The following is a 25,567-nucleotide window of genomic DNA, read 5'->3' as shown; positions in this document are numbered from 1 at the left end:
TGTAACACGCAGAAGTGTAAGACATTCTTGAGTCATGTTTAATACCAATAACTGCATTATTAGTGCAGTTTGAATCCCAGTGTGAGCCAGACAAGTTCTTAGCCCAGATTATACACACATAACTCACTCCATTTATCTGATCTTTGTCACAAGATCCAGGCATATTTCTAACTGATGCTATTTTCCAAAGTTAACTCTGATCTGATACAAAACATCACAACTCATTGGTATTAATGTGGAACAAAATGCATCAATGATACAGGTGAAATATAAATACCTCCAAATAAAACTCTATCTCATATTTAATGCATCATTGACAGATTTAGATCTGAAGAATTAAGGTTCAACCATTAGTTGAGAAATAGATACCCAGTTAAAAATGACAACACCAGATTCTAGTCCAACAGGTTTATTTGGAAGCACTAGCTTTCGGAGTGCTGCTCCTTAATCAGGTGGTTCTCCAGTATAAGATTGTAAGACACAGAATTTGTAGCAAAACTTTACAGTGTGATGTAACAGAAATTATATATTGAAAAAGACATGGATTGTTTGTTAAGTCTCTCATCTTTTTGAACGAACATGTTGGTTTCAGTTCTTTCATATGTAAATCACAGAACTTTTTAAAAGTTACATTCTCAAGTGAACTTCAACAATTGGTGTCATGTCAGCCCAGATAACGCACTTAAGGTATGAGGTGCCCTGTGAGAGACTGCCACAACGTTCAGACTAATTCTAATTATGAATGTCTGTGAGAAAGTGTTTGTATGCATGAGAATATGAGGGGGTATACGTCTGCGAGAGAGTATATGTGTGCTTGTGTGTGAGAGCGTATGTATGAGTGTATGAGAGAGGGTCTGTCTGTTGGCAATTCTGTGCATGCATGCGCCTTTCTGTATGTGCACACAGGTGTAGTGCAGTGGGGTCACCTGTAGTGTGACATGAACCTAAAGTCCCAATTGAGGCCATCCACATGTGTACCGAACTTGGCTATCAGCCTCTGCTCGGCCACTTTGCGTTGTTGCCTGTCCCAAAGTTCGCCTTGGAGGACCGTCACCCGAAGATCTGAGGTCGAATATCCCAGACCGCTGAAGTGTTCTCCAATTGGTTGGGAACATTCCTGTTTGTTGATTGTTGTGCAGTGTCCATTTATCCGTTGCTGTTGCCTCTGTTTTGTCTCGTCAACGTACCATGCCTCAGGACATCCTTGCCTGCAGCGCATGAGATAGACATCACTGGCTGAGTCACGAGTACCTGCCACGTACATGGTGGGAGGTGTCCCCACTCCTAATGGTGGTATCAGTGTTGACACTCTGACACGTCTTGCAGCGTCTACCATGACAAGGTTGCATGGTGTTGTCCTGAAAGCCGGGCAGTTTGCTACGAAAAATTTGTTTGAGGTTTGGTGGTTGTTTAAAGGCGAGAAGTGGACGTGTGGGGAAGGTCCTGGTGAGGTGCTCATCCTCATTCTTAAAGTGATGCAGGCTGTGAAGAACATGGTGCAGTTTTTCAGCTCCTGGTAAGTTATGGACAACGGAGGGTACCCTGTTGGTTGCAGCTCGTGTCTGTCTCTTGAGGAGGTCATTACAGTTTCCCGCTGTGGCACATCGAAACTGATGGCTGATGAGTTGGGCATCGTACCCCGTTCTTCTGGGGCATCCTTGAGTATTTCCAGGTGCCTGTAACGTTCCTCCTCCTCTGAACAGATGCTGTGTATGCATAGGGCTTGTCCATAGGGTATGGCTGTTTTAATATGCTTCAGGTGGAAGCTGGAGAAGTGTAGCATTGTTAGTTTATCCGTGGGTTTGTGATAGAGTGAGGTGCTGAGGTGCCCACTCTTGATGGTGATGCATGTGTCCAAGAATGAGACAGATAGTAGAGAGTAGTCCATGATGAGTTTGATGGTGAGACGAAACTCGTTGATATCACTGTGTAGTTTTTTTCGGTGACTCCTTGCCATGGGTCCAGAGAAAGAAAATGTTGTCAATGTACCTGGTATATAGTATTGGTTGGAGGTCCTGCGTAGAAAAGAAGTCCTATTTGAACCTGTGTATAAAGGTGTTGGCATATTGGGGATGAAAAATCGGTTGCCATGACTGTTCTGTGTGTCTGGATGAAGAACTGGTTGTCAAAGGTGAAATGCTGTGGTCAAGGATAAAACAGATGTGTTGTAGTACGGTGCTTAGAGATTGGCATTTGTTGGTGTTGAGCACTGAGGCTGTTGCCGTGATGCAGTCATTGTGGAGGATGCTGGTGTAGAGTGCTAAAACGCCCATTGTGACAAGAAATGTTCCCAGTTCAACTGGCCTGTGGGTGCTGCTTTCTGTACAAAATCTGTAGTGGTGCGACAGTAGCTGGGAATCCCCTGTACAATGGGTTTCAAGACGCCTTCGACATAGCCAGAGAGGTTCTCACACAGGGTCCCATTGCCTGATACAATGGGACATCCTGGTGCGTTGGCTTGGTGTATCTTCGGAAGACAGTAGAAGTCACCTACGCCAGAAGCACATGGAATGAGGGCACATAGGGAACTCTGAAGGACTGGATCCAAAGTCCTGATCAATGTATTTAGCTCCTTGGTTGGATCGGCCAGTAACTGCCTACAGTATTCCTGGTTGTTCAGTTGTTAGGACACTTCCTTGCAGTAATATGTTCTATTCTGAATGACAATGGCTCCTCCTTTACCTGCTGGTTTGATGACAATGTTGCGATTGGGTTTGAGAGCATGGACGGCGTTGTGTTGTGATCGGGTGATGTTTTGCTCTACCTTGTGGGTGAGGCTAATGAATCTGACATTTATATATTTCCTGACGGTTTGAGCATACATGCCAAGCCCAGGGCAGCAGCCATCTGATGGAATTTAAGGTGACTACTTCTTTGGTCACTCCTCTACGGATCCCTGTGATGACTGTTCCGGGTACTCGGTGGGCTCACTGCTGGCATCCTGAAAGAATGTCCAGAGTCACATTTGTCTGATGAATTCCTCAGTGTCTGCTGCAAGACCCATGTGGTCCATTTTGGTGATGGGGCAGAAATTGAGACCCCTGCTAAGAACTTCAAAGTCTTCCTGTTGAACAGTATGGTCCAATAAGTTGATTTGTCAGGATCTGTTCAGATGAGGAGGAACGTGACGGGCACCTGGAAGTACTCAAGGATGTTCTATAAGAATGGGGTATGATGCTCAACTCAGACTGCCAGTTCTGATGTGCCACAACTATAATGACCTGCTCAGGAGACAGACACGAGCTGCAACCGACAGAGTATTTACTCTTCGTTATCCAGTACTTCCCAAGAGCTCACCAAACCTCAAACAGATCATTGTTTGTAGCAAACTGCCCGGCTTTCAGGACAACACCATGCAACCTTGTCACTGTAGACGCTGCAAGACGTGTCAGTGTGTCAACACTGATACCACCATTATGTTTGGGGACACTTCCCACCATATACGTGACAGGTAGTCTTGTGACTCAGTCAATGTTGTCTATCGCACATGCTGCAGGCGAGGTACATTCGCAAGACCAAGCAGAGACAACAGCAATGGGTGAATGGACACCACAGAACAATCAACTGACAGGAGTGTTCCCTCTCAGTTGGAGAACACTTCAACAGTCTGGGACATTCAACCTCAGATCTTCGGGTGACCATCCTCCAAGGCGGACTTTGGGACAGGCAACAACGCAAAGTGGCTGAGCAGAGGCTGATAGCCAAGTTTGGTACCCATGGGGATAGCCTCAACCGAGATCTTGGGTTCATGTCACACTACAGGTGACCCCACTGCATTACCCACATGCAGGCAGACATGCACACACACACGCCTACAGACACACACTCTCACAGTCCCTCGCTCATTCACAAGCTCTCTTTCATACGCTCATACATACACTCCCACACATGCAGCCTCTCACAGACTTATACCCCTTTACACTCACTCACTCTCTCTCTCTCTCACACACACACACACACACACACACACACATTTTCATAACACAGCCCCCCCCAACACACACACATCTATACACACACACAAGTATGGGGGTGAATTTGTACTTGCAGAATTACAGTTTATTTTGTTCAAAACTGCATAAATCCATGTAGGATTCTGTAAATCCGATTGTTAGATTAGAATCAGTCTGAACATTGTGGCACAGACAGTCTCACACAGGGCAGCTCACACCTTCAGTACATTATCTGGGCCAAAATGACACCAATTGTTGAAGTTCACTTGAGAATGTAACTTTTAAAAAGTTCTGCGATTTACATATGAAAGTACTGAAACCAACATGTTCGTTCTAAAAGATGAGAGACTTAACAAACAATCCATGTCTTTTTCAATATATAATTTCAGTTACATCACACTGTAAAGTTTTGCTATAAATTCTGTGTCTTACAATCTTATACTCCAGAACCACCTGATGAAGGAGAGCGCTTTGAAAGCTAGTGCTTCCAAATAAACCTGTTGGACTATAACCTGGTGTTTTGTGACTTTTAACTTTGTACACCCCAGTCTAACACCAGCACCTCCTAATCGTAATAGGTACCAAGACAACCAAATCATACTGTAATTTGGATAGTTCCCTCCATAAGCTTTTTGCATCCTTAAAAATCAATCTCCACTCATGACACAAAGTCAGATAAGAGGGATTTGTAACAATAGTATTGTACAAAGATTTTAAACTGAAAGGAGTTCTGAAGGAGGGTCACTGGATCTGAAACATTAACTCTGATTTCTCGCCATAGATGCGGTCAGACCTACTGACATGTTTCAGCTTTTTCTGTTTTTGTTTCTGATTCCCTGTATCTGCAGTTGTTTAGTTTTTAAAGTGTGTAAATTACTTTTTCTCGCTGAAGATAAATTGCGTGTTTTAGCTCAGAGACTTTGGAATTACAGACTATAAAATTTTTAAAATGCAATAAAACTTAAAAGTAAACAATTTCCTGTTCAGCAATTCTTCATCTGGGATTGCTTACAATTTGCAGTAGGTTTTCTGTGAGAAAATTAGGACAGTTGTGTAATTGATTTGACTGAATTAAGATGACACCATAAAAACTGTCATCACTTTTATCCATGATATACACCAGAAGCCTTAGGTAGGTGAACACAAGGATATCTACAATCTTTGTTGTTTGAATAAAAGGACTTTGTCGTCCGACGTAAGCTTGACCTAACCCAAAATTCTGTTCACTGTATGCTAACTAGCACCCAATTCCTTTCACTCGTCACCTTACATTTGCTGGCCACACGCTGGCTCCAAGTCCAACAAATCTTCATGTTTAGAATATTCATGCTTACTTTCATATCACTCCCCTGGCCTTATCCCCTATCTTAGTAACTTGCATAAGAACTCAGGAAAAGGAGTATACTGTTTGACTTCTCAAGTCTATTCCATCATTCAGTAAGATCATAGCTGATCTAAAAGTGGCCCCAAAGCCTTTTCAGCTTGCTCCTACAAACTTTGATTGACTTGCAGTTCAAGAATCTGTCTAGCTCAGACTCCGGTGTATTCAATGATTCACCATGTGCTGCTCTTTGGTGTAGATTATTACAAAGGTCAACAGGCTTTAAAGAGATGCAATGCCATCTGAGACCTCTTATTCGGGAACCTGTCCCCAAGTTTCAACTCCCTCCACAACAGGAATTGTCCACTTAGTATTTGACCTGTCAAGTCCCGTTTCAACATAATCACATTGTCTATTTTTTCCTGAACTTCAGCTAAAAACTCAACCCTTTCTCACAAATTAGCCATTTCATTCCACGACACAATCTGCTAAGCCTTCTCTGAACTGGCTCCACTGAAAGTATATCCTTCCTTAACTAAGAGACAGAACTCTGCACAGTATTATACATATGGACTTACTGATGTCTGTAGTTGTTGTAATATTTCCCCATTTTTATATTCCAAATTTCTTTGCAACAAAGACCAACATTCTGTTTGCCTTCCTAATTAGTGCTTCTGTAACAGCATGATAACTTTGCTGTAGTTCACACAGGAGGATACCCAGATCCCTTTGTACCACAACATTCTGCTATCACTCTTCATGTAAATTATATTCTGCTTTTATATTTTTCCCAAATTGGACAACTATGCATTTTCCCACATTATCCTCCATCTGGCAAATTTTGTCCACTCACAACTTTCCAAAATGCCTTAGCACACTATTACCCTCCTGACAGCCTAATTTCTCTCTTCGTGTCATTGGTACATTTTTTTGTAATGGTCTCTCGGCCTCATTTAATCGGATTATAGATCATCCCTTCACTTGCTATTCAGCTGTTGACACTTTACTCATGCCATCTAGCACTTCTGATCACCTGCAGAGACTTCTTATTGGATGCTCCAATCACACATTTATATGATCTTTTGATCTCCTTGCTAATAAATTCTGCATTCTGTGTTTTTCTCTCTCACTTCACCTGACAAAGGGGCTATGCACCGAAAGCTTGAGATTGCAAACAAACCCTGTAGGACCAAAACATGGTATCGAGATTATGGTGCTGGAAAAGAACAGGTCAGGCAGCATCTGAGCAGGAGAATCGATGTTTCGGGCATAAACCAGTCATCAAAATGAAGGGGCTCCTACCCGAAACATTGATTCCCCTGCTCCTTGGATGCTGCCTGACCTGCTCTACTTTTCCAGCATCACACTCTTGACTCTGATCAGCAGTCCTCACTTTCTCCTACAACATGATGTCGTACAACTTCTGACTTTTCCAAGAACAAATAATCGGATAGAGTGTATGCAAAGAGTCAGGAATCTAACTTCAGACATAGCAGTTAACGGGACAACTTTGAGAAGTGGGGAGAGGTGGGTCAACACAGGACTGAGTGTGGTGTACTTGAATACTTGCAGTATACAAAACAAGGTAAATGGGTTAGCAGCGCAGATTGAAATTGGTAGGTGCAATCTAGCAGGCATCAGAGACATGGCTATAAGGGGATCAGGGCTGGGATTTAAGTATCCATGGATGAGTTTCCTTTCGAAAGGCAGAGGGGCGGGGAATGCCTTAGAGCCATACAGTCATTCGGCATAGAAACAGTCCCTTCAGTCCAATCAGTCCATGCTGACCATAATCCCAAGCTAAACTAGTCCCATATGCCTATGCTTGTCCCACATCTCTTCAAATATTCCTTTTTCATGCACTTATCCAAATGCCTTAATAAGAAGCTGAATGGTATCAGAAGGCATAGAATCTGTGTGCAGAGAGTTGAGGAACCACAAATGAAAAAAATACCCTAATGGGAGTCATATGCAGGCCCCCTTGCAACAGTCTGGATATGGGGCAGAGAATAGATTGGGAGATGAAACAGGTGTGCAAGAAAGGCACAACTGCAGTGATCATGGGGGACTTCAATATGGCTGACCACTTCAATTCTCCCTCCACTCCGCCGAGGACATGCAGGTTCTGGTCCTCCCGATGCCTGGAGGAAGAACGCCTCATCTTCTGCCTTGGGACTCTCCAACCCCATGGCATCAATGGGGATTTCACCAGTTTCCTCATTTCTCCTCCCCCCACCTCATCTCAGTTCCAACCTTCCAGCTCAGCATAGCCCTCATGACCTGTCCCACGTGTCCATCTTCTTTCCCACCTATCCCCTCACCCCCATCTCCATCTACCTGTTGCGCTCCCAGCTACCTTCCCCTAGCCCCAGCCCACTCCCATTTATCTCTCCATCCCCAAGACTCCCAGCCTTATTCCTGAAGGAGGGCTTTTGCCCAAACATTGATTTTCCTGCTTCTCAGATGCTGCCTGACCTGCTGTGCTTTTCCAGCACCATACTCTTGACATGGTGCGTGTACAAAATCCCATGCAAGGACTGCACAAAACACTATATAGGACAAACAGGAAGATAGCTAATGATCCGTATCCTTGAACACCAATTAGCCACGAAACGACACGACCAGCTATCCTTAGTAGCCACACATGCAGATGACAAGCAACATGAGTTCGACTGGGACAACACTACCATTATAGGGCAAGCCAAACAAAGAACAGCCAGGGAATTCCTAGAGGCATGGCACTCATCCACAGACTCTATCAACAAACACATCGACCTGGACCCAATATACCGGCCACTACAACAGACAGCTGGAACTGACAACCAGAAGCGGCAGAGACAGGCCACTATAAATGCCGGAGGAAACAGCACAGAGGCGCTTCACAGGAGGCTCCCAAGCACTGAGGATGTCACCTAGACAGGGGACGAAATGTTTGCAAGACAAATTCCCAGCTCGGCAAACAGAACCACAACAACGAGCACCCGAGCTACAAATCTTCTCCCAAACTTTGAACTATAACCTCTTATATACAAGCCCAAGCAGCAATGGTTCTGGTACGGATGTTGGAAAACATCACTCCCCTCCAACCTGATCAACTGTTCACCACTTCTACCTGCTTTCTGTCACATGCACATTGTCCCTGCTTTTGATAAACGTTGCTCTTCATCTAATTTAACAGATGAGCAGGAATTCAGATTAATCAAGCTTTCTTCAGGAACTTTCTGTGGGAAAAGTATTTTAATGACTTATTTATAGTCTATGCCTTATAAAGTTTGTACTTAATTCTCACTCAGATTGTCTAAACTGAACAAAAATGCCACAGTTTCCACACAAACTAGGACAAACCCTGACTCTGTTTACTTATTGGACAGTAAAGTAACAACCTACCACATTCAGGAACTTAAAATTCATTGCATCTGCTTAGCTGGGATTGAAATTAAGTTACGCGAAAGAAATACACAACAGAACACATTCAAAGACATTCACCAAAATGTAGTAGCAGTGATCAACTCATATTTAATCACACAGTAAAGGGAAGTAACAATTTATTTGTTGCTCAGTAACAAACAACTTTTAATCATTATCTGGAATCATACTGTGTCATTCATGGTACTTCAGTATAAATAATGTTATTGCAAAAAATATGATTATTTTTAAAAATATGAGCATCTGACAGCAACCAAAAATTCTGAGTGGTCAAACAGATTACTGATCTGTATTAAAACCAATATTAAAATATATAACTTATGAAAGCCAATATCAGTTTCACACATATTTGGTATGTACTCAGATCATGGATCACATACTCATGTTGAACCACCTTCTACTGTTGCAAACCACACAGAATGAAATTTCACTTTCCAAAAAAGGTCTTTACTGAAAACTAAAGAATAGGTATACTCTTAATATCAATGTGAAACTATTAAATATAATTTCATTCATGTTTTTGATGCTAAATAACGGGAAATAAAAGCTCACAATTCACAAAAATGTGTTTTGAATTTGGTTCTATAAATCAATTTCCTACAGTGGTGAAAAGCCAAACACTAAAATATTCCCTCTTTGCACAGATGTTATGTGGAAACATGGAAAATGGCAGCAGGAGCAGGCAATTTTGCTATTCAAGCATGCTTTGCCATTCAGTATGTCCACGGCTAATCATCCAACTCATTGATCTGCCCCTGTCCCTTATCCTTTGATCCCCTTAGTCTGAAGAACTGCATCTACATCTTTCCTGAAAGTCTTCAATGTTAGGGCACAACTGTTTCCTGTGGTAGAGAATTCCATAGATGCATCACTCTCTGGGTGAAGAAATTCCTCCTCATATCCCTTATCCTTAGACTGTGACCTCTGGTTCTGAACATAGTCATAGAGGACATCCTTCCTGTACCTACCCTGTCTAATCCTGTTAGAATTTTAAGGTTTCTGAGTGATACCACCATCATTCTTCTAACTCCAGTGTTCTAGCTGATCCAGTCTCTTCCCATATCAGTCCTGCCATCCCAGGGATCAATGTGATAAACCTACATTTCTCTCCCTCAACAGTCAGAACATCATTCCAAGATAAGGGCCTATACCATGATACTGAAAGAGGCAAGGGAAGAGCTTGTTGGGCCCTTAACTAAAGTATTTGTGTCATTGTTGGCCATAAGCGAGGTCCAGTAAAACCAGAGAATAACTAACATTGTTCATTTGTTCAAGAAGGGTAATAGGGATAATCCAAGAAATTCTGGGCTGTGAGCATTACATCAGTGGTCGGGAAATTGCTGGAGAAGATATTTAGACAGGATTACTTGCATTTGGAGAAGAATGGACTTATTAGGGATTGTCAGCATGGCTTTACGCCGTGAAGATCATGTCTCAGGCGTGATTGAGTTTTGTGAAGAAGAAGTGACAAGTATGATTGATGAGGGTCAGGCAATGAATACGTCTACATTGACTTTATAAAAGCATTTGATAAGGTGCCTTATGGTAGGCTGCTCCAGAGTATCAAATCGCATGGAATCCATGGTGAATTGGGAAGTTGGATATAAAACTGGCTTAGCCATAGAAGAGAGAAGGTGCAGGGACGTTTTTCTGACTGGAGGTGTGTGTTCTGTAAGCATCAGTGTTTGGACCTACATTGTTCATAATACAGTAAACTTCCATTTTAACCAACACCTTACTCTCTATAAACCAGTAAACATCATTTTAAACTTCTCAGTATTTGAGGTAGATATTATTCTAATTATTACCGTTTTTAAATTTATTTACCTCAACATAAATATACTTGTTCAATCAAATGGCCACAAGAAATATCAACAGTTGATTCACTTTCAACTCAATTTCTCCTCAAATATGACAATCTACCAGGCTGTCTGCATACTTAGTTGAGGGTGGGACTGAGAAAGTTCTCTGCCTGCAAGTTTTATTTAAGGCAAAGCTGCATTATTATTTAAGTGATGTATGCTACGAAAGAAGTATAACAGTGATGTGTATACCTCCAGCATTGTGTATTGATTACTTAGTGTGTGTATTACACAGATTGTGTGTAGATCTCTGGATTGTTCGGAATATTTGATTAACTGGCACACTCCTGGTCCTATAGGTGCCAGTTATTAAAAGTTTGCTGTATATATAAATGATTTGGATAAAATAGCCATGGTCTGATAGTAAGTTCACAGATGACATGAAAACTGGTGTGGAGTTGTCGATAGTGAGGAAGGATATCAAAAGATGCAGCAGGACATATTTCAGTTTGAAAATTAGGTGCAGAAATGGCAGATGAGCTTAATCTAGACAAGTGCGAGGGGATGCATTTTGCAAGATCAAATGCAAGAGGAAAGTATAGTGTAAATGGCTGGACCCTTAGGAGCACTGACATATCGATCTTGGGGTCCAAATTCATAACTCCTGAAAGTGGCAACACAAGTGGATAAGGAGGTAAAGAAGGTGTACTGTATGCTTACTTTCATCGGTTGGGGTACTGAGTTTAACAGCTGCAATTCCATAAGCTTTGGCCAAGCCATATTTGGACAGTGCACAATTCTGGTCGCTGCACTATTGAAAGTAGGTGGAGGCTTCGGAAAGAGTGCAGGAAAGATTTATCAGGATGTTTTAGATTAGAGTGTATTAGCTATAAGGGGAGCTTGGATAAACTTAAATTGTTTTCACTAGAGCATCAGAGAACTATATAAAATTATGACAGGCATGGATAGGGTGGATAGTCAGAAGATGGAAATGTCAAAGACTAGGGAGCATAGGTTTAAAATGAGAGAGAGAGAAAGTTTAAAGAGATGTGCAAGTTTCTTTTTTAAACGCAGAGGGTAATAGGTACCTGGAGTTCCAGGGGAGGTGGTAGAAGCAGATAAGATAACAAAGTTTAAGAGGCATTTTGACAGATATGTGCAAGCAGAATATTGAAGTATATAGACCATGTGCAGGCAGACGGAGTCAGTTTAGAACAGCATCATCATCAGTACAAATACAAGGAGCTGAAGGACCTCTTCCTGTGCTGTACTGTTCTATGTTCAACATCTTACAAGTTAAAAATGTTTTACCTCCTTGGTAACTGACTGGTGAAATTCATTTTTTAATATGCAAAGTGCATTGACCTGAATTGTATGAATGCAGAGCTTTTTCTAAAATAAAAACTGAATCCATATGGCTAAAATGATGTCACCCTAGCTACACCTAGGACTAAGCACCAATTTATTTTAGACAATGCTGAATTGGTCTGTAACAGATGCAGACGTGAATTGAGAGAAATCCCTTGTGGTAGAAAGCTTTGGGAAATAGGTCCAAAGCCACCTGTTCTTCCTAGGCGTTTGGAACTATTGTTTCAAAGTCAGCCATTCTTGCCAAGCATAACACTGACACCATAAGCTGTGGGTTATATACGGAGAATTACCTGCATCCTGGGAATAATTACACAGGCATACAATGTGATTATTAAGTAAAATTGCAGATGGTGGCCAATGCAAGCAAAGTAAATGGTACTGGAAACCTTTGCAACTTTGAAAGCTCTGCAAATTCATTTTCACCTCTGTCGATCCAGTAAGGTTGTTCTACCAACATGACAGATCCACTTAAATCAGTTGAAATATTCAACAGAATTACAGACAGAGCTGAAACCATTACCTCAAGCACTTTGGCCAACAGCCTGTTCATTTCAGTAGCTCAGTATTGCATTACAACCAGCTGTAGATATGATCTTCAACATGTAAACCTTTCTGATAAAGCAATGTTTGCATTTGTAGCTGTCCAGTAACAAATAACCTCTGACAAAATGTCTTTTTACAGCAAAATAATTGATCTAATTATGGAAAAACATCTTTTTTAATTCATAAAGGACACTTATGTCTTCTTTAAAAGTCCCTGTATTAAATTCAAATGGAACTCATTACGTCAGAATGCAAATATTATTTTAACACAGTAGACTGAAGTGACAAAGAAGATATTGTTGAAGAGGAAATAAACTCTGAAGTAAACCCTTTCAGAATTATCAGTAAAAGGTGCAACTGCAGACCCTCATTCAGGGTCCATGAACATAATATTCCAAACCTAACGTCAGACATTGTTATTGCAATGCTGAAATGCGCATTAACACTGATCCATCCAAATCACAAAATTCAGACAGTTTTCTCAAGTACAACTGCTTCCATTCTCCTCCAATTTATACTCCCTGTTAGGTTGTTGCTTAGCTTCTTCCCAAACCTACTGCAGAGTTATTGAGCTCGGTTGTCAACTTTCTTCCAGCTTTAGCAATCTGTAAGCCCAAACCTCCTGCTCCTGCAGAGGCAGTATGGACCAACAGGAAATTTCAATATAAACAGTTAGCTTAGTGGGCCAATGCCTTCGCGCCTCAGGATGATATTGTTGGAGGGGATTGTCACCAAAAATAGTTACCACCTAGCAACAGATATTAAATTTGAACTTTGAGAGCTCGTTGATCGTGATACCAGGATCTCCTTGCCAGTAGATGGGTGCCCTGGTGAGGCCAATGCTCACAGGTGCCCAAGGGCAGCTTACAGACAGCTGGTCAGGAGGAGCTGAGACAGTCTCTTCCATGCCTCAGGCTGCCTCATCGTTTGGGGGGGGGGGGGGGGGGGGGGGGAGGGTTGGAGGGTGGTAGTGGCGGGTATGGAGCAGCAGTTAAAACTGCAGATGCTGCCCACCTATGGAAGTCATTCCCACAGGGGTGGCCTGGCAATAGTAGCCAGAGTTTGCTTTTTAAAAATTCAAATCTTTTCAGAGAATGGCTCAAGAGGAGAAGCCCATACTGCAACAAACCACCCGCAACTATTAATGGGGCTGCCATCCTGCCAACTACAGGCCCTGGGATCGGTTTTGCATTCATCGGTATCCTATTTGGTCCCAGACAATCGGTCCACAGACAGCCTTTCAATTGGCCACCTCCAGGAAGGTCTCACAAGATAGGCATTCAGACATGGTCCTGAACTGCCATGATTTTTGAGGTATTGCGTACATTGTCCCATCCCCAGAAATCAACAGTCATACTGCATTGTTTGGTCAGAGTCTTTTAGGAAAGACATAGTACCCATATTCTGTGGCGAGTTGTGAGCTGCCAGTTGTTTAAGCTTTGCAGTCAATGATGACCTTACTGCTTGTTACAATTTTTACACAGCGCACTTGCCTTTGTAGCCTTCTTACCATGTTTTAATTGTACCACTGACTCCTGGTGAAGTCCCCACACTCCCAACTTAGAACCCTAACAAGTGCAAGACCCAATTCCTTCCTCACGCACACCACCCCAGCAGTCATTCAAGAAAACATGTCTTCTGTTGTAATGAAAAGAATTAATGTTTTTACAACACCAAGTGACTCAAAGTGCTTTACAGCCAATACTTAAAATTGGCATTAGGTTTTATACATGTACTCAAGTACAGGCATACGAGAGGAGTGAAAAGTGTACAAAGTCACCATATCCAGTGTCATCTTAGGTGCAAAGTAGAAAGAAAGAAAGCTAAAAGTACAGCTTTACAGTCATTATAAAGTAGAAAAAGAAAGAAACAAAGTTACAGATTCAACATTTTGAAGTATAGTCACTTTTGTAACATAAGAAACATGGTAGGTAATTGAGTACAATGAACTTTTGCAAATATTAAGGTGAAAATTGGTAGATAAATCTATTTTTGTGATTTTTGACTGAAGGGTAAACATCAAGCTGGGCAGTGGTAAATCTTAGTTGAAATTTTAAGGTCATATTCAAACAGAATATACAGGAAGAATCACAACTACAAAACAATCATGATTAAATGCAGACTAATTGGCAATGAATGAGAGAAACAATATTTAATGCACAGCTTAGTTCTCTTTTAAATGCTAAACTTCACTGTTTGTATAAATCTGATGATTATCATTTACATACTCTGTAAGGAGAATGTGAATACTGGGGACTAATTTCATCAGAGGAGCGAATATACCTAATTTTATTGATTTTATAGCATTCATAGGTTTTGGGCCAGATTAGATTTGAAGCTTAATGAAACCCTTGTGATCTCTGTTGATATGGAAGTTTCTCTTCACAGCAACATTTCAATGTTATAGCTATGATGGATTAATCTACATTATGATTTGATTCATCCAGAGGATTTCCTAAAAATGTAATTTTTGTTAATGTAAATCGTCAACCTGGTTTTCCCTTCAGAAGATTTCAGTATTACTTCCTCCATATGAATTTCAAACAAAAAAAACTTTTCTCAAATCTCAATAATATTACTTGGAATAAGCCTATTCAAAGGTAAACAACCTTAGTAACTCCACATTTTCATAACTTCGCATGTAAATTTCATGTTCAATCAAATTTCAGTGGACAACTTGGGGCTTTAGATAATCAGGATCAGCAGAAATAGGGTGAACTACAATCTACTTAATCTATTTTGATCAGCCATGATCATATTGAATGGCGGTGCAGGTTCGAAGGGCTGAATGGCCGACTCCTGCACCTATTGTCTACTGTCTATAAAATGAGAAATTTTCTACTCACTACACATTAGCACAATACATGGAAACTAAAGTTAATTGGAAAGTCGAGAAAATCTATCAAGCCTTATATTTACTAAGATGGTAAAATTTTTAGCATTTAAAACATTTTAAACAGCATTAATACAGGGCAGCACAGTGGCTCTGTGGTTAGCACTGCTACCTCACAGCAGCAAGGATCTGGGTTCAATTCCAGCCTTGGGCAATAGTCTATGTGGAGTTTTCACGTTCTAGTCGCGTCTGCGTGGGGTTGCTCCAGTTTCCTCCCGCAGTCCAAAGATGTGCGGGCTGGATGGATTGGCCAGGCTAAATTGCCATAGTGTCCAGGGATGTCAGACTAGGCGGATTAGACAAGGGAAATGCAGGGTTACAGAGATAAGCTAGGCAGGGTGCTTGTCAGTGGGACAGTGGAGACTCGACAGGCTGTAGCCTGCTTCCACTCTGTAGAGATTCTATAATTCCATTATGTAAAAAGACACAGATTTCACTTCATAAGCGGTTAACGAAGGTCTTTACACAACGACATGACATTAGTTTGATGAAAAACTTGGATACGATGGTTTAAACGGAGAGTAAATACTAAATTATTAAACATGCAAATTAGATACAATAAGAAAAAGTACAGATGATAAATAAAATCCACAGAACATATACTCATAGCAAGTTAATTTCACAAGGTCTAACAGGATTTAGTTGCATTTTAAATTTTAAAAATTGCCTCACTGCACCCTGTAGTGATGAAATAACTGCAAGTTTACAGTTACTTTGACCACCACATAAAAATTTACCAACATTCTATAGAAGGATTTGACCAGTAATTATAACCAGCAAGATTGCAAACACAAACAGTATTTAAAGGTTAGTAAATCTCTAAAAACAGCATGTGCGTTATTTCAGACTGAAAATTTCACCTACATTTTCAAATATTGTTGAAAAAGGTAAAATAGATTAAATACCAGCGCCTTGCTTCCACTCTTGTGAATCGGTCCTCTGAAAACACCTTTGATATTCCTGAGATGTCCATTGATAAGATGAGTTGAACTGATGACTATATAACAGCATGCCATATGGTTATGAATCTATTGTGCACACAGCACACACAACGGTTTAAACAGCCAGAGATCAGCAGCAGTGCGATTGCACAGCAAACTGATAATATACAGTAAATCCCTTCATATGACAACACAGCAATTGCTCCCATCACTGTACATACACTTCAGCAAAGGATATCCAAAAGACAGTGCATATACAGAAATTCATCTGCTCTTTTCATATAATTATAATGAGTAACATCTAACCACTTTCCTCCCAGAAGAGCAGAGTGAAAAAAACGCTAATCTGCAGACTGAAGCACGTAAAATGCAACCCAGCGCAAGTAACAGACGAGGCATCTCACAAACACACCTCACTAGGGAATGAACCAAAACCTCTGGACCAGAAATGGCTGATAAAACTCTGATTTACTACTTGCTGCCTCTAGCAATCCACAGTCAGAGGAGCAATGACAGACCTGTGTCTGAAAATACCCTAGTACTAAAGAGGAAAAAACCCTCTTCTTTTGCAGGAATTTACTGAATATTGAGAAAATTACATTTGCAGTCTTTGTAACAGGCTTAAAAAACTCTTAAGACTAATGACAACTTCAAAAATTAAAGTTTAAAAACATCTAGTTAGAATAGAGGTCTTAACAATTTTGCATCCAACAACTTAATTAAAAGGAATACATAAGCATACAAGTAAAATAACTGAAGCCAAAACTATAGACGTTAACTTCATTACTTCATGGTTATTTTTGTTCATGTTATTTTATCAGTTATTTAGAAACTCCCATACCGAAATGCAATTAATGTCACTGCTTGAAAACCAAAGGAATAAACTGGCTTTGAGTTAAACATTGGAACAGTGTTAAAAATCACACATTGTTATCAATATACTCTATATTATATGCATTATATTCACTGGTATTGATGTACTACCCTTTAACTTTTTGAGCAAATGACACAAGTCAACTCACCCCAAGAAATAACTTGCACCTCTCAGTTTTGTGTTACAAAATGTCATGTGAATGTGATTCTGGCAAATTGCAGGGATGTATATTGCTAAGAGGCAGAGCAAGTAAATTCTATGTAATGAATGACTAAAAATTATGGTCAAAAGATTTGTGGAAAAATAACACTGTCTAATAGCATTCATGGCTATGCAAGTGCAAATACCACAGCAATGTCAGGCAAGGGAAAACATGTTATTAAGTACAACAATTCAACAGTTCAACAGTTGCTGGCAAAGATGCTCTGCCAAAAAAACTGACAACACTGACTTTAAGCAAAATGATCTAGCTTTGTGCCTCACCATTCTAAGTATTCTAATGACATAAAGGCAGTGTTTTTCAGTTGTAGGTACACAGCAAGCACTTATGATCACATGAGGAAGGGTAAATTAGCACCGCCCAACCCCCTCCAAACTCTTCACTTGACAATAACAAAGATGAATGTGCTTTTTACAGCAAGGCTGTATCTCTCTCTCTCTCTCTCTCTCTAATAATGTATTAGAAAAGAACCAATATAAGATTTTCTTGACTGGAAGAAAAGGCTATTTTATTATCTGCTAACCCCAGGAATCATAATAAAGACAATGTTAAGCATACATACAAACAGGCATAGGGTTAAAAGGGACAGCTCCCAGTACAAAAGGAAGATAAAAGAGCTACAATTTGTAGCTCTTAAAGTATCATTGAGGTATATGGTTTCAATCTGAGGCCACAGCTGTTCTGTTGGTGTCCTGCATCCTTAGCAGTAGGGAATATTTCAACTCTCTGGAATTCAGCATTCTAATATTTCAGTTTATTCAGCTATGTCATTCGGCACTTTTTCTTCTTTGAGAGTCCTTGAACACTTTCTGCAACAAGATCCATTCAAAAATCCATTTCCCTAGCTCTGGTAAAAACAGTTCCCTGAAGTCTAGCTGGTTTGTGCCTTACAATGTCCAAGTTCATAGTTTCCAAGATTGATAATAGTAGGCAATGTCTTAAATCTGCAATGTGTGAAACATATCATACAGGTCTAAATCAAATTGCCAATATAAACTTCTGCATACCTGACTGGATGGACCAATTTCAATGTCATTGGATTAGAAATTGTTAATTTCAGTTCAGGCGATCTTGTTCATTCCTCAGCAGTTTCATAAAGCATGAACAGCTGATTGCTATGGCCATTTTACATCAGTCCCTTTTCCTTTTTAAAAATCATTTCAGTCCACAGAACACACATATTAAAAGCCGATGAAGGAATTTGAAAATCAAGAGTCCACTTTCATTACAATTTTGACAACTCCAATTAGAGTTACGATTTATCCATTTTGGCCCAAGTACACTGTTAACGTTTTGGTAGGCAAATGTTAACTTCTGGTAAACTCCTTCTCTGGCACTGAAAATTAATTATTCTAAACCTGGAGTCTCATTCCATAAGGATTCAGTTGCCTTAAATTAAAAAAAATAAAATTAAAAGTATTTTCATATTTCCTTTGGCTCTTTATCCTCACTGCGCCTGACTTGACACTGAATTCAGAATCTATAATACAGTTTCTTATTCAAGTATTGCACTAATAATTTCAGAATCATTCAATCTGATTACTTGCTTTCCCTATGCACTTAGATCCGAAGGTGCTGTTGATCACTTTCAGATGTTTCCATCCTCCACTTAAAAGAATTTGCAGCATAAAATATTTACTGAGATTAAATGGCAAAGGTACATATAACTAATATTGAGCACTGTTTGTTGACTGGTAATAATATTTTTTGAACCTATATTTCTAACATGTTTGTGCATGTCCAATCCCACAACAGATGTATTTCATTAAAACCGTTCCGTGTCAATGATAATTTCAATCAACCTGTATGAATAGGTTGTAACGTGTTATAACACACTCCCTGAGCTGGTGGAACTTGAACCTGGCCTAGAGTTATGGACACTATCACTGCACTACATGGCCCGTTCTTTTAGGATCTGATTTTTCTGCATTAAGCTCATGCATTGCATCGCTCCAACAAATATTACACTTGCAAACGTCTGTTTATTAAGTAGATAATTTAACGCATGGATTGATGCAATCACTTCTTACTTCTTCATGAGCAAATAAAAGACATCTTTGTTTTATCTCTACAACCTTGAAGCACAGCATTTTATAACTCATTGCAACTGCTCAATTTCACTTAATTGGGGATCTTCAATTTGGTAGAGTGATCAGGTTTCTGGTCCATTATGACATTAATACATGTTTCAAAACATATTCATAAAATGCAACATCAATCTAGATAGAGGAACCATTTGTAGTTTAAACAAATTAAACTTGCTGGACAACAAACTCCCCATGTCATAACAAAAATGAATAGAAGGCAGTTTCCCGAAGAGTTCCAACAACTTAAGATGTGGGACAGCCAAGAACTGAGAGAGTAATTGATGATATGCAGTCATTTGTGGCATTGCTGCAGAGTCAATGTTCAAAATGTCACTGCTGCTGCTAAAATAATTTTAGACATAATTTCAGCAGATGGTACAGTTATCAAGGGGGTGGCAAGCGTTGATAAGAAAAAAATTAAAATGCTTACAGAACAAGCCAGGGCATAAGAACAAAAAAAAAGAATAAATCTAGTCAGAAAGGAGCAAATGACAAATAGCAAACTGATTTTATATAAACAAGGCAAAATTCATGTTCCCTCCACCATTCTTTTCATATTTAGTTATTCGCTACTACAAAATTTCATTCTGTTACAAATTTAAAAATCACATAACACTGGGTTATAGTCCAACAGATTTATTTGGAAGCGAGATATTTCACAATCACCTGATGAAGGAGCAGGACTCAAAAAGCTAGTGCTTCCAAATAAAACTGTTGGGACCATAATCCGGTATCGTGGGATTTTTAAACTTTGTACACCCCAGCACCTCCAAATCATTCTGTTACAGAATTCACTGTGATTCCAGAATTCACCAATATTTTCACACATAGAACGTCTGACAGAATCGTTTGGTATGCAGTTTCTATCATAAAAGTTAACTGTCATAAATTGGCTATGTGAGCACCGAACCATGTAGCAAACATAACAAATTATGATAATATATTTCACTGAGGCCTTTATGTTCAATTTACACTGCATCTTAATTTGTTGAACTTTTTGACGACTTGCAGATAAGGGAATTGGTTTCCTGAAACTTAAGGAGATAAAGCCTTGAATATGAATCATCTGTGAACTGAATAGAGTTGGATACTTAATGAACCAAGCCACTGAGGGAGTTGCCATTTTAAAATTAATATATTTGTGTATTAATGTAGATCTCAGCGGATACATATTCTTAGCACATCAGTTGCAAGCAGCTACATCCACCTCAAGATACTAAAAGAACCAACAAGTAATAAAATCTTAATAATTATTTCAGGGAATAAACTAATTAATTCAATTGCTATATGTATTTTAACACAGATGCATAACAATTGGCACCTACTGATGAAAGTTACTAATAATGCTCTTGGACCAGTTTTGTCAGTAGCTCCAAACACAAAAAATGGCAGTGTGAACCCAACACTGCACATGAATTGTTTAAAAATTCACTGGCTCATTTCAGTAGCCTCTTTGCATTACCAGCCAAGAAAAAAAACGTGATAGTGGATTCACATAAATCTTCAGCTTGTAACAGGGTCACATGTCAGCCATGATATTTTTCCTCAACACTTACTTTCATTTATAATTCATGAAGAACCTGCGTCTGACCCAAGTCAAGATTTCAAAAACACATTGATATTCAGAGCTGTTGTTACAACTTTAAAACAAGCACCAAACAAATAACTGTCATTTACAATGGACCAACAGCCTTTTAAACAAACAAATCATTAAAGGTTCAACTTCCAAGTCAAAAGTCTGAATCCTATTTACATGTTGTGGTGGAATCACTAACAATAAATCCACTGCATTCTTCGTCATTACCCCTATCAGAATAGATCGAACCTTTTGCCTTAATTTTGAACATATGATATTAGACACCAAGTGTTAGTTTCCATGGGATTGGGAACAATGAAAATGAAACAAAAGCTTGCTGCAACACTTCATGATTTGGAAATGCCAGTGTTGGACCGGGGTGTACAAAGTTAAAACTACAACACCAGGTTAGAGTCCAACAGGTTTATTTGGAAGCACTAGCTTTTGGAGTGCTGCTCCTTCATCAGGTGGTTGTGGAGTATAAGATCACAAGACACACAGAATTTATAGCAAAATTTATGGCAGAAGTCCAAAAAGTTGATTCTCTTGCTTCTCGGACGCTGCCTGACCTGCTGTGCTTTTCCTGTACCATACTCTCTGTCTGATCTCCAGCATCTGCAGTCCTCACTTTCTTCCAGTGGATACAAGCCCAGCCTGTCCAATCTTTCCAACTTTCATGCATCAATCTAGTAAACCTCATCTGAGTTGCTACCAATTCATTTATATCCCTTCTTAAATAAGGTCCTTAAAACTGCACACAGTATTTGAATTGCGTTCTCACCAATATAATATATATCAGAAGCATAATGTCTTTATCTCTCTGTTTAGTTCCTCTTGTCATGAAGGATAGCTTCTCATTAGCCTTCTTAAACATTGGCTGCACCCGAACACTAAAGTTTTGTAGCTGATGCTAGAACATGTAGATCAGTCCATATCTCAGAATTTTGCACCCATTCTCCATTCTACTTTTTTTTTATTCTGAAGAAGTGACTGCAGTTTATAAGATCATGAATGGTCTTGTCAAAATGCATGTGGAAAGTATGTTTCCTCTTGGAGGAAAGGAAGTATCTTCACATTTTCCCATGTTTTACCAAGCTTCACCTGATATCAGGGAACATCTTTGTTACGCGATGTTCAAAACATTCTTGCTTACCTATCTTTGTGTCATTTGCAAATTCGGTCATCGTGTCTTTGTTTCCCACCCAGCGTGGCAGTCCCATCTTGGAATGGCGGTCTCGTCCTAGCTGCCTTTTCAGAATGTTTCATCATTCATTAATCGGCTTTCCCTGAGCCCCAAGAGCCGTTAACTGAACTGCAATGAACTTTGGCTTAATTTTACTTTTCAGTTATTATATTTGACTCCTATCATTAATGTAAGCGTCACAGTGGGGCGACTTTTAAAACCTTTCACTGCATTTTTATGTAAAAATAAATTTATTTTCTGTTCTACTTTAAGTCACTGATGTAAATGATAAAACATTGAGTGCCTGACACATACCACTGCGGGATCCCACTGGTCATGTCATGCCAGCAGAAAAAGGCCCACTTATGCACATTGCTTTCTGCCAGCCAGCTAATTTTCTATTCATTCTTATATGTTACCCTTGACTCCATGAGCTCTTACTCTGCAATAATAACCTTTAATATGGTGCCATGTCTTCTGGAAATCCAAGTACACAGTCTCCTTTATCCACAAGTATGTGACCTCTTTAAAGAATTCTAATAAATTGGTTCAATGTGTTTCCTTTTTAATCATTCACGGAGTGTGGCATTGTTAGCTGGCGAATAATTATTTTATTGTCTGTCCTAGTCACCTTTGAGAAGGTGATGGTGAGCTGCCTTCTCGAATCATTGAAGTCCATATGCTGTAGGTTGATCCACAATGCCCAAAGGGAGAAAATTCCAGGAGATTGAGCCCACGACAGTGAAGGAAAGGTGATATATTTCCAAATCAGAATGGTGAATGGCTTGGAGGGAACTTGCACCTGGTGGTGTCCCAATGTATCTGCTACCCAGGTTCTTCTAGATGGAAGGGGTTCTGGGTTTGTAAGTATGACTTCCTTTTCACAACATCACGCTGACTCTTTCTGGTTACCTGATGTTTTTCCAAGTGCTCGGTTATAACGTTCTTAATGATCAATTCTAATACTTTGTCATGTGGACAAAATAACTGGCCTCTAGTTTCCTGTTTCCATTTTTTCTTAATGAGAAGATTTTTATTTACTATTTTCCAGGCTGATGGAATCTTCCAGAATCTAACAAATTTCAGAAAATTAACACCAGCATGTCTATTATCGCATCAGCAATCTCTTTTCAGGAGACTGATCAAACGACATCTCCACTATGTTTGCTCAGTACCACATACATGTTCTTCTCCAATTTGAAACCTTCCGTAACTATAGTTGACCATTAATGGTGGGTTCCTCCATGCCCCCCCCCACCTTGGAAATTTTCTTCATAGTACAAATGTATTTGTTCTCAGTATTCTGAAACATCCTTTCAATATCTGTTACTGTTTCTCTACTGATCGCACTTATTGCTTAATAACCCAATTCAGATATCACATCTACATTGCTGCCCTTGATTATGTTTAAAATACTAGTCTTTGTCTCACTCTTCTCCCTTCAAAGTTGATGCAAAATTCAATCTAAAATTATTGTTGCAACCTTGAAGTCCCTTTACTCTCCCAAGGTCATTAAGTCATCAAATCACATTACATATCACCAGGAATAATATAATACAAGTGCCTGAAAAGGCTGTTCTAAGAAACTTTCTCAAAAACATTCTACGAACTCCTTATCAAAGTTATTATTGCCAATGACCTAATTTATACGTAGATTGAAATCACCCAAGATTATTACAGACCTTTTATCACAAGCATCCATCATTTCTACTTGAATACTTCTTTCCACTGCCATTTCTCATCCACATCAAAATACATTCGAATTATGATCTTTGGAATCAAAGTCATTTCTAACTAATACTCTGAAATAAGCTTCAAGAGTGTGACCCCATCACCATTACTTAGCTTCCTATTCTTCTTGAATGTGATATACAAGTAGTTCTGCTATTTTACACCATAGTTGCATTCTTGTTCAACCTTGCGCTATACAAGAATCATGCAATACATATACACTTAAAAGTATGTGCGATGCAATCTCATTATAGCCAACACATGCTTTAAAAGTTTTAAGTTTTAGAAAAAGTGTTGCCTATTCACCATATCACATTACAACTAAATCGCATTAACGAAAGATGCATTATAGCAGAATAGCCTGCATCTCTCAATGCTCAGAAGCCAATTCTTGTTAATTGCATCCACATTTCTGTAATGGCTAATTGAGACCATATTTATTCACCAAATGTATGTTATCAATGCACTTACCTTATTTTGAACACTAAGCACATTCAAATACTGAATCTTTAGCTTTTTTTAAATCTTTGTACCATCCAGTCTTAACTGATTCTTTTTTCTCCCTGTCCCTTCCTGCCATTCTCTGACTTTAGTTCTCCACCATCCTGATCCTTCCACATTACGATCCCAGCACGGGTTCAGGTGAAGACTGAATTACACACATCCCACTTTCCCCAGTACTGGTGCCAACACGCGCACCCCCCCCCCCCCCACCCCCCCACATCCCAAACCTGAACCCACATCTTTCGTATCAGACTGAGCCATGCAGTCACTTCTCCAATCTTATTCATCCTATGCCAATTTGCACGTGGCTCAGACAGTAACTCAGAGACTATTATGTCCGAGATCCTGCTATTTTCATTTCGCACTCAATGTTCATGCTCCGTCAGTAGATCCTCTTTCCTAGTTCTATGCCATTGGTGCTAATGTTGACCATGAACACAGGATCTGCCTTTCCAACTGCAAGTTCTCTAGCAGGTATCCTGAATCCTGACAAGGGGCATACTGAACAGCTGTTCAAACTGCAGAGAACAATGCCTATTACCTTCATTATACTGTCCCTTACTCTGGTTATATTGCTTCTTACTACTTCAATGGTTTCCTTACCACATTGCTGTGGTCAGATAGCTCATCTACTCTGTAGGCTTCACTCTTATCCAAACAAGCTAGAAAAATCTTCAAACATGTTGGGTAATTATAAAGGCTGAGGGTCCCGTCCACTGGTCTCATTACCTGCCTCACTTGCAGTCATACCCTCCTGTCCCTGAACAAATCAGAAAACCCTGCCTTAAGGGTTGTAACCACCACCTGAAGTAAAATGTCCAAGTGACTTTGCTGCTCCCTTATGCGCCAGTGTCCTCAGTTCAACCTCGCGTTGAATGAATCTGAGCCAAAGTTCCTGCAGCCTCAAACACTTAATGCACGTCAATACACAATCATACTAATTGGGGCAGCAGACCAATAAAGATCACACAATGAGAAGCAGGCTCCATAAAACCATAAGACACCGAAGGAGGTCACCCAGCTCACCAAGTTTGCTGTGCCATTCGGAGAGATTATGGCTTATCAGAGAATCCACATCTCCATTTTCTGACTTTTTCTGGTTAGAAATCTGTCTACCTCAGCTATGAATATTTTCATGACCC

General features: G+C 39.8%; 1 protein-coding gene across 9 annotated transcripts in view; it reads right to left on the bottom strand.

Annotated features, from left to right (window-relative positions):
• Nucleotides 1-25,567, bottom strand: part of gpatch8 (G patch domain containing 8) — a 197,656-nt gene that overhangs the window by 51,497 nt on the left and 120,592 nt on the right. The window contains exon 1 of one of the 9 annotated variants that reach the window (XM_072561779.1): nt 16,215-16,340. The exons of the other annotated variants lie outside the window; for them this stretch is intronic. Coding sequence (XP_072417880.1) covers nt 16,215-16,325 — 111 coding nt within the window. The 5' untranslated portion in view covers nt 16,326-16,340. Of the gene's footprint in view, nt 1-16,214; nt 16,341-25,567 lie in introns of those variants that run through there. 9 annotated transcript variants of the gene reach the window in all.

Source organism: Chiloscyllium punctatum, chromosome 42 (genome assembly GCF_047496795.1).
Source record: "Chiloscyllium punctatum isolate Juve2018m chromosome 42, sChiPun1.3, whole genome shotgun sequence".
NCBI classification, from domain to species: domain Eukaryota; kingdom Metazoa; phylum Chordata; class Chondrichthyes; order Orectolobiformes; family Hemiscylliidae; genus Chiloscyllium; species Chiloscyllium punctatum.
Note: the sequence above shows the minus strand (reverse complement) of the source record. Positions and strands in the feature narration are given on the sequence as shown.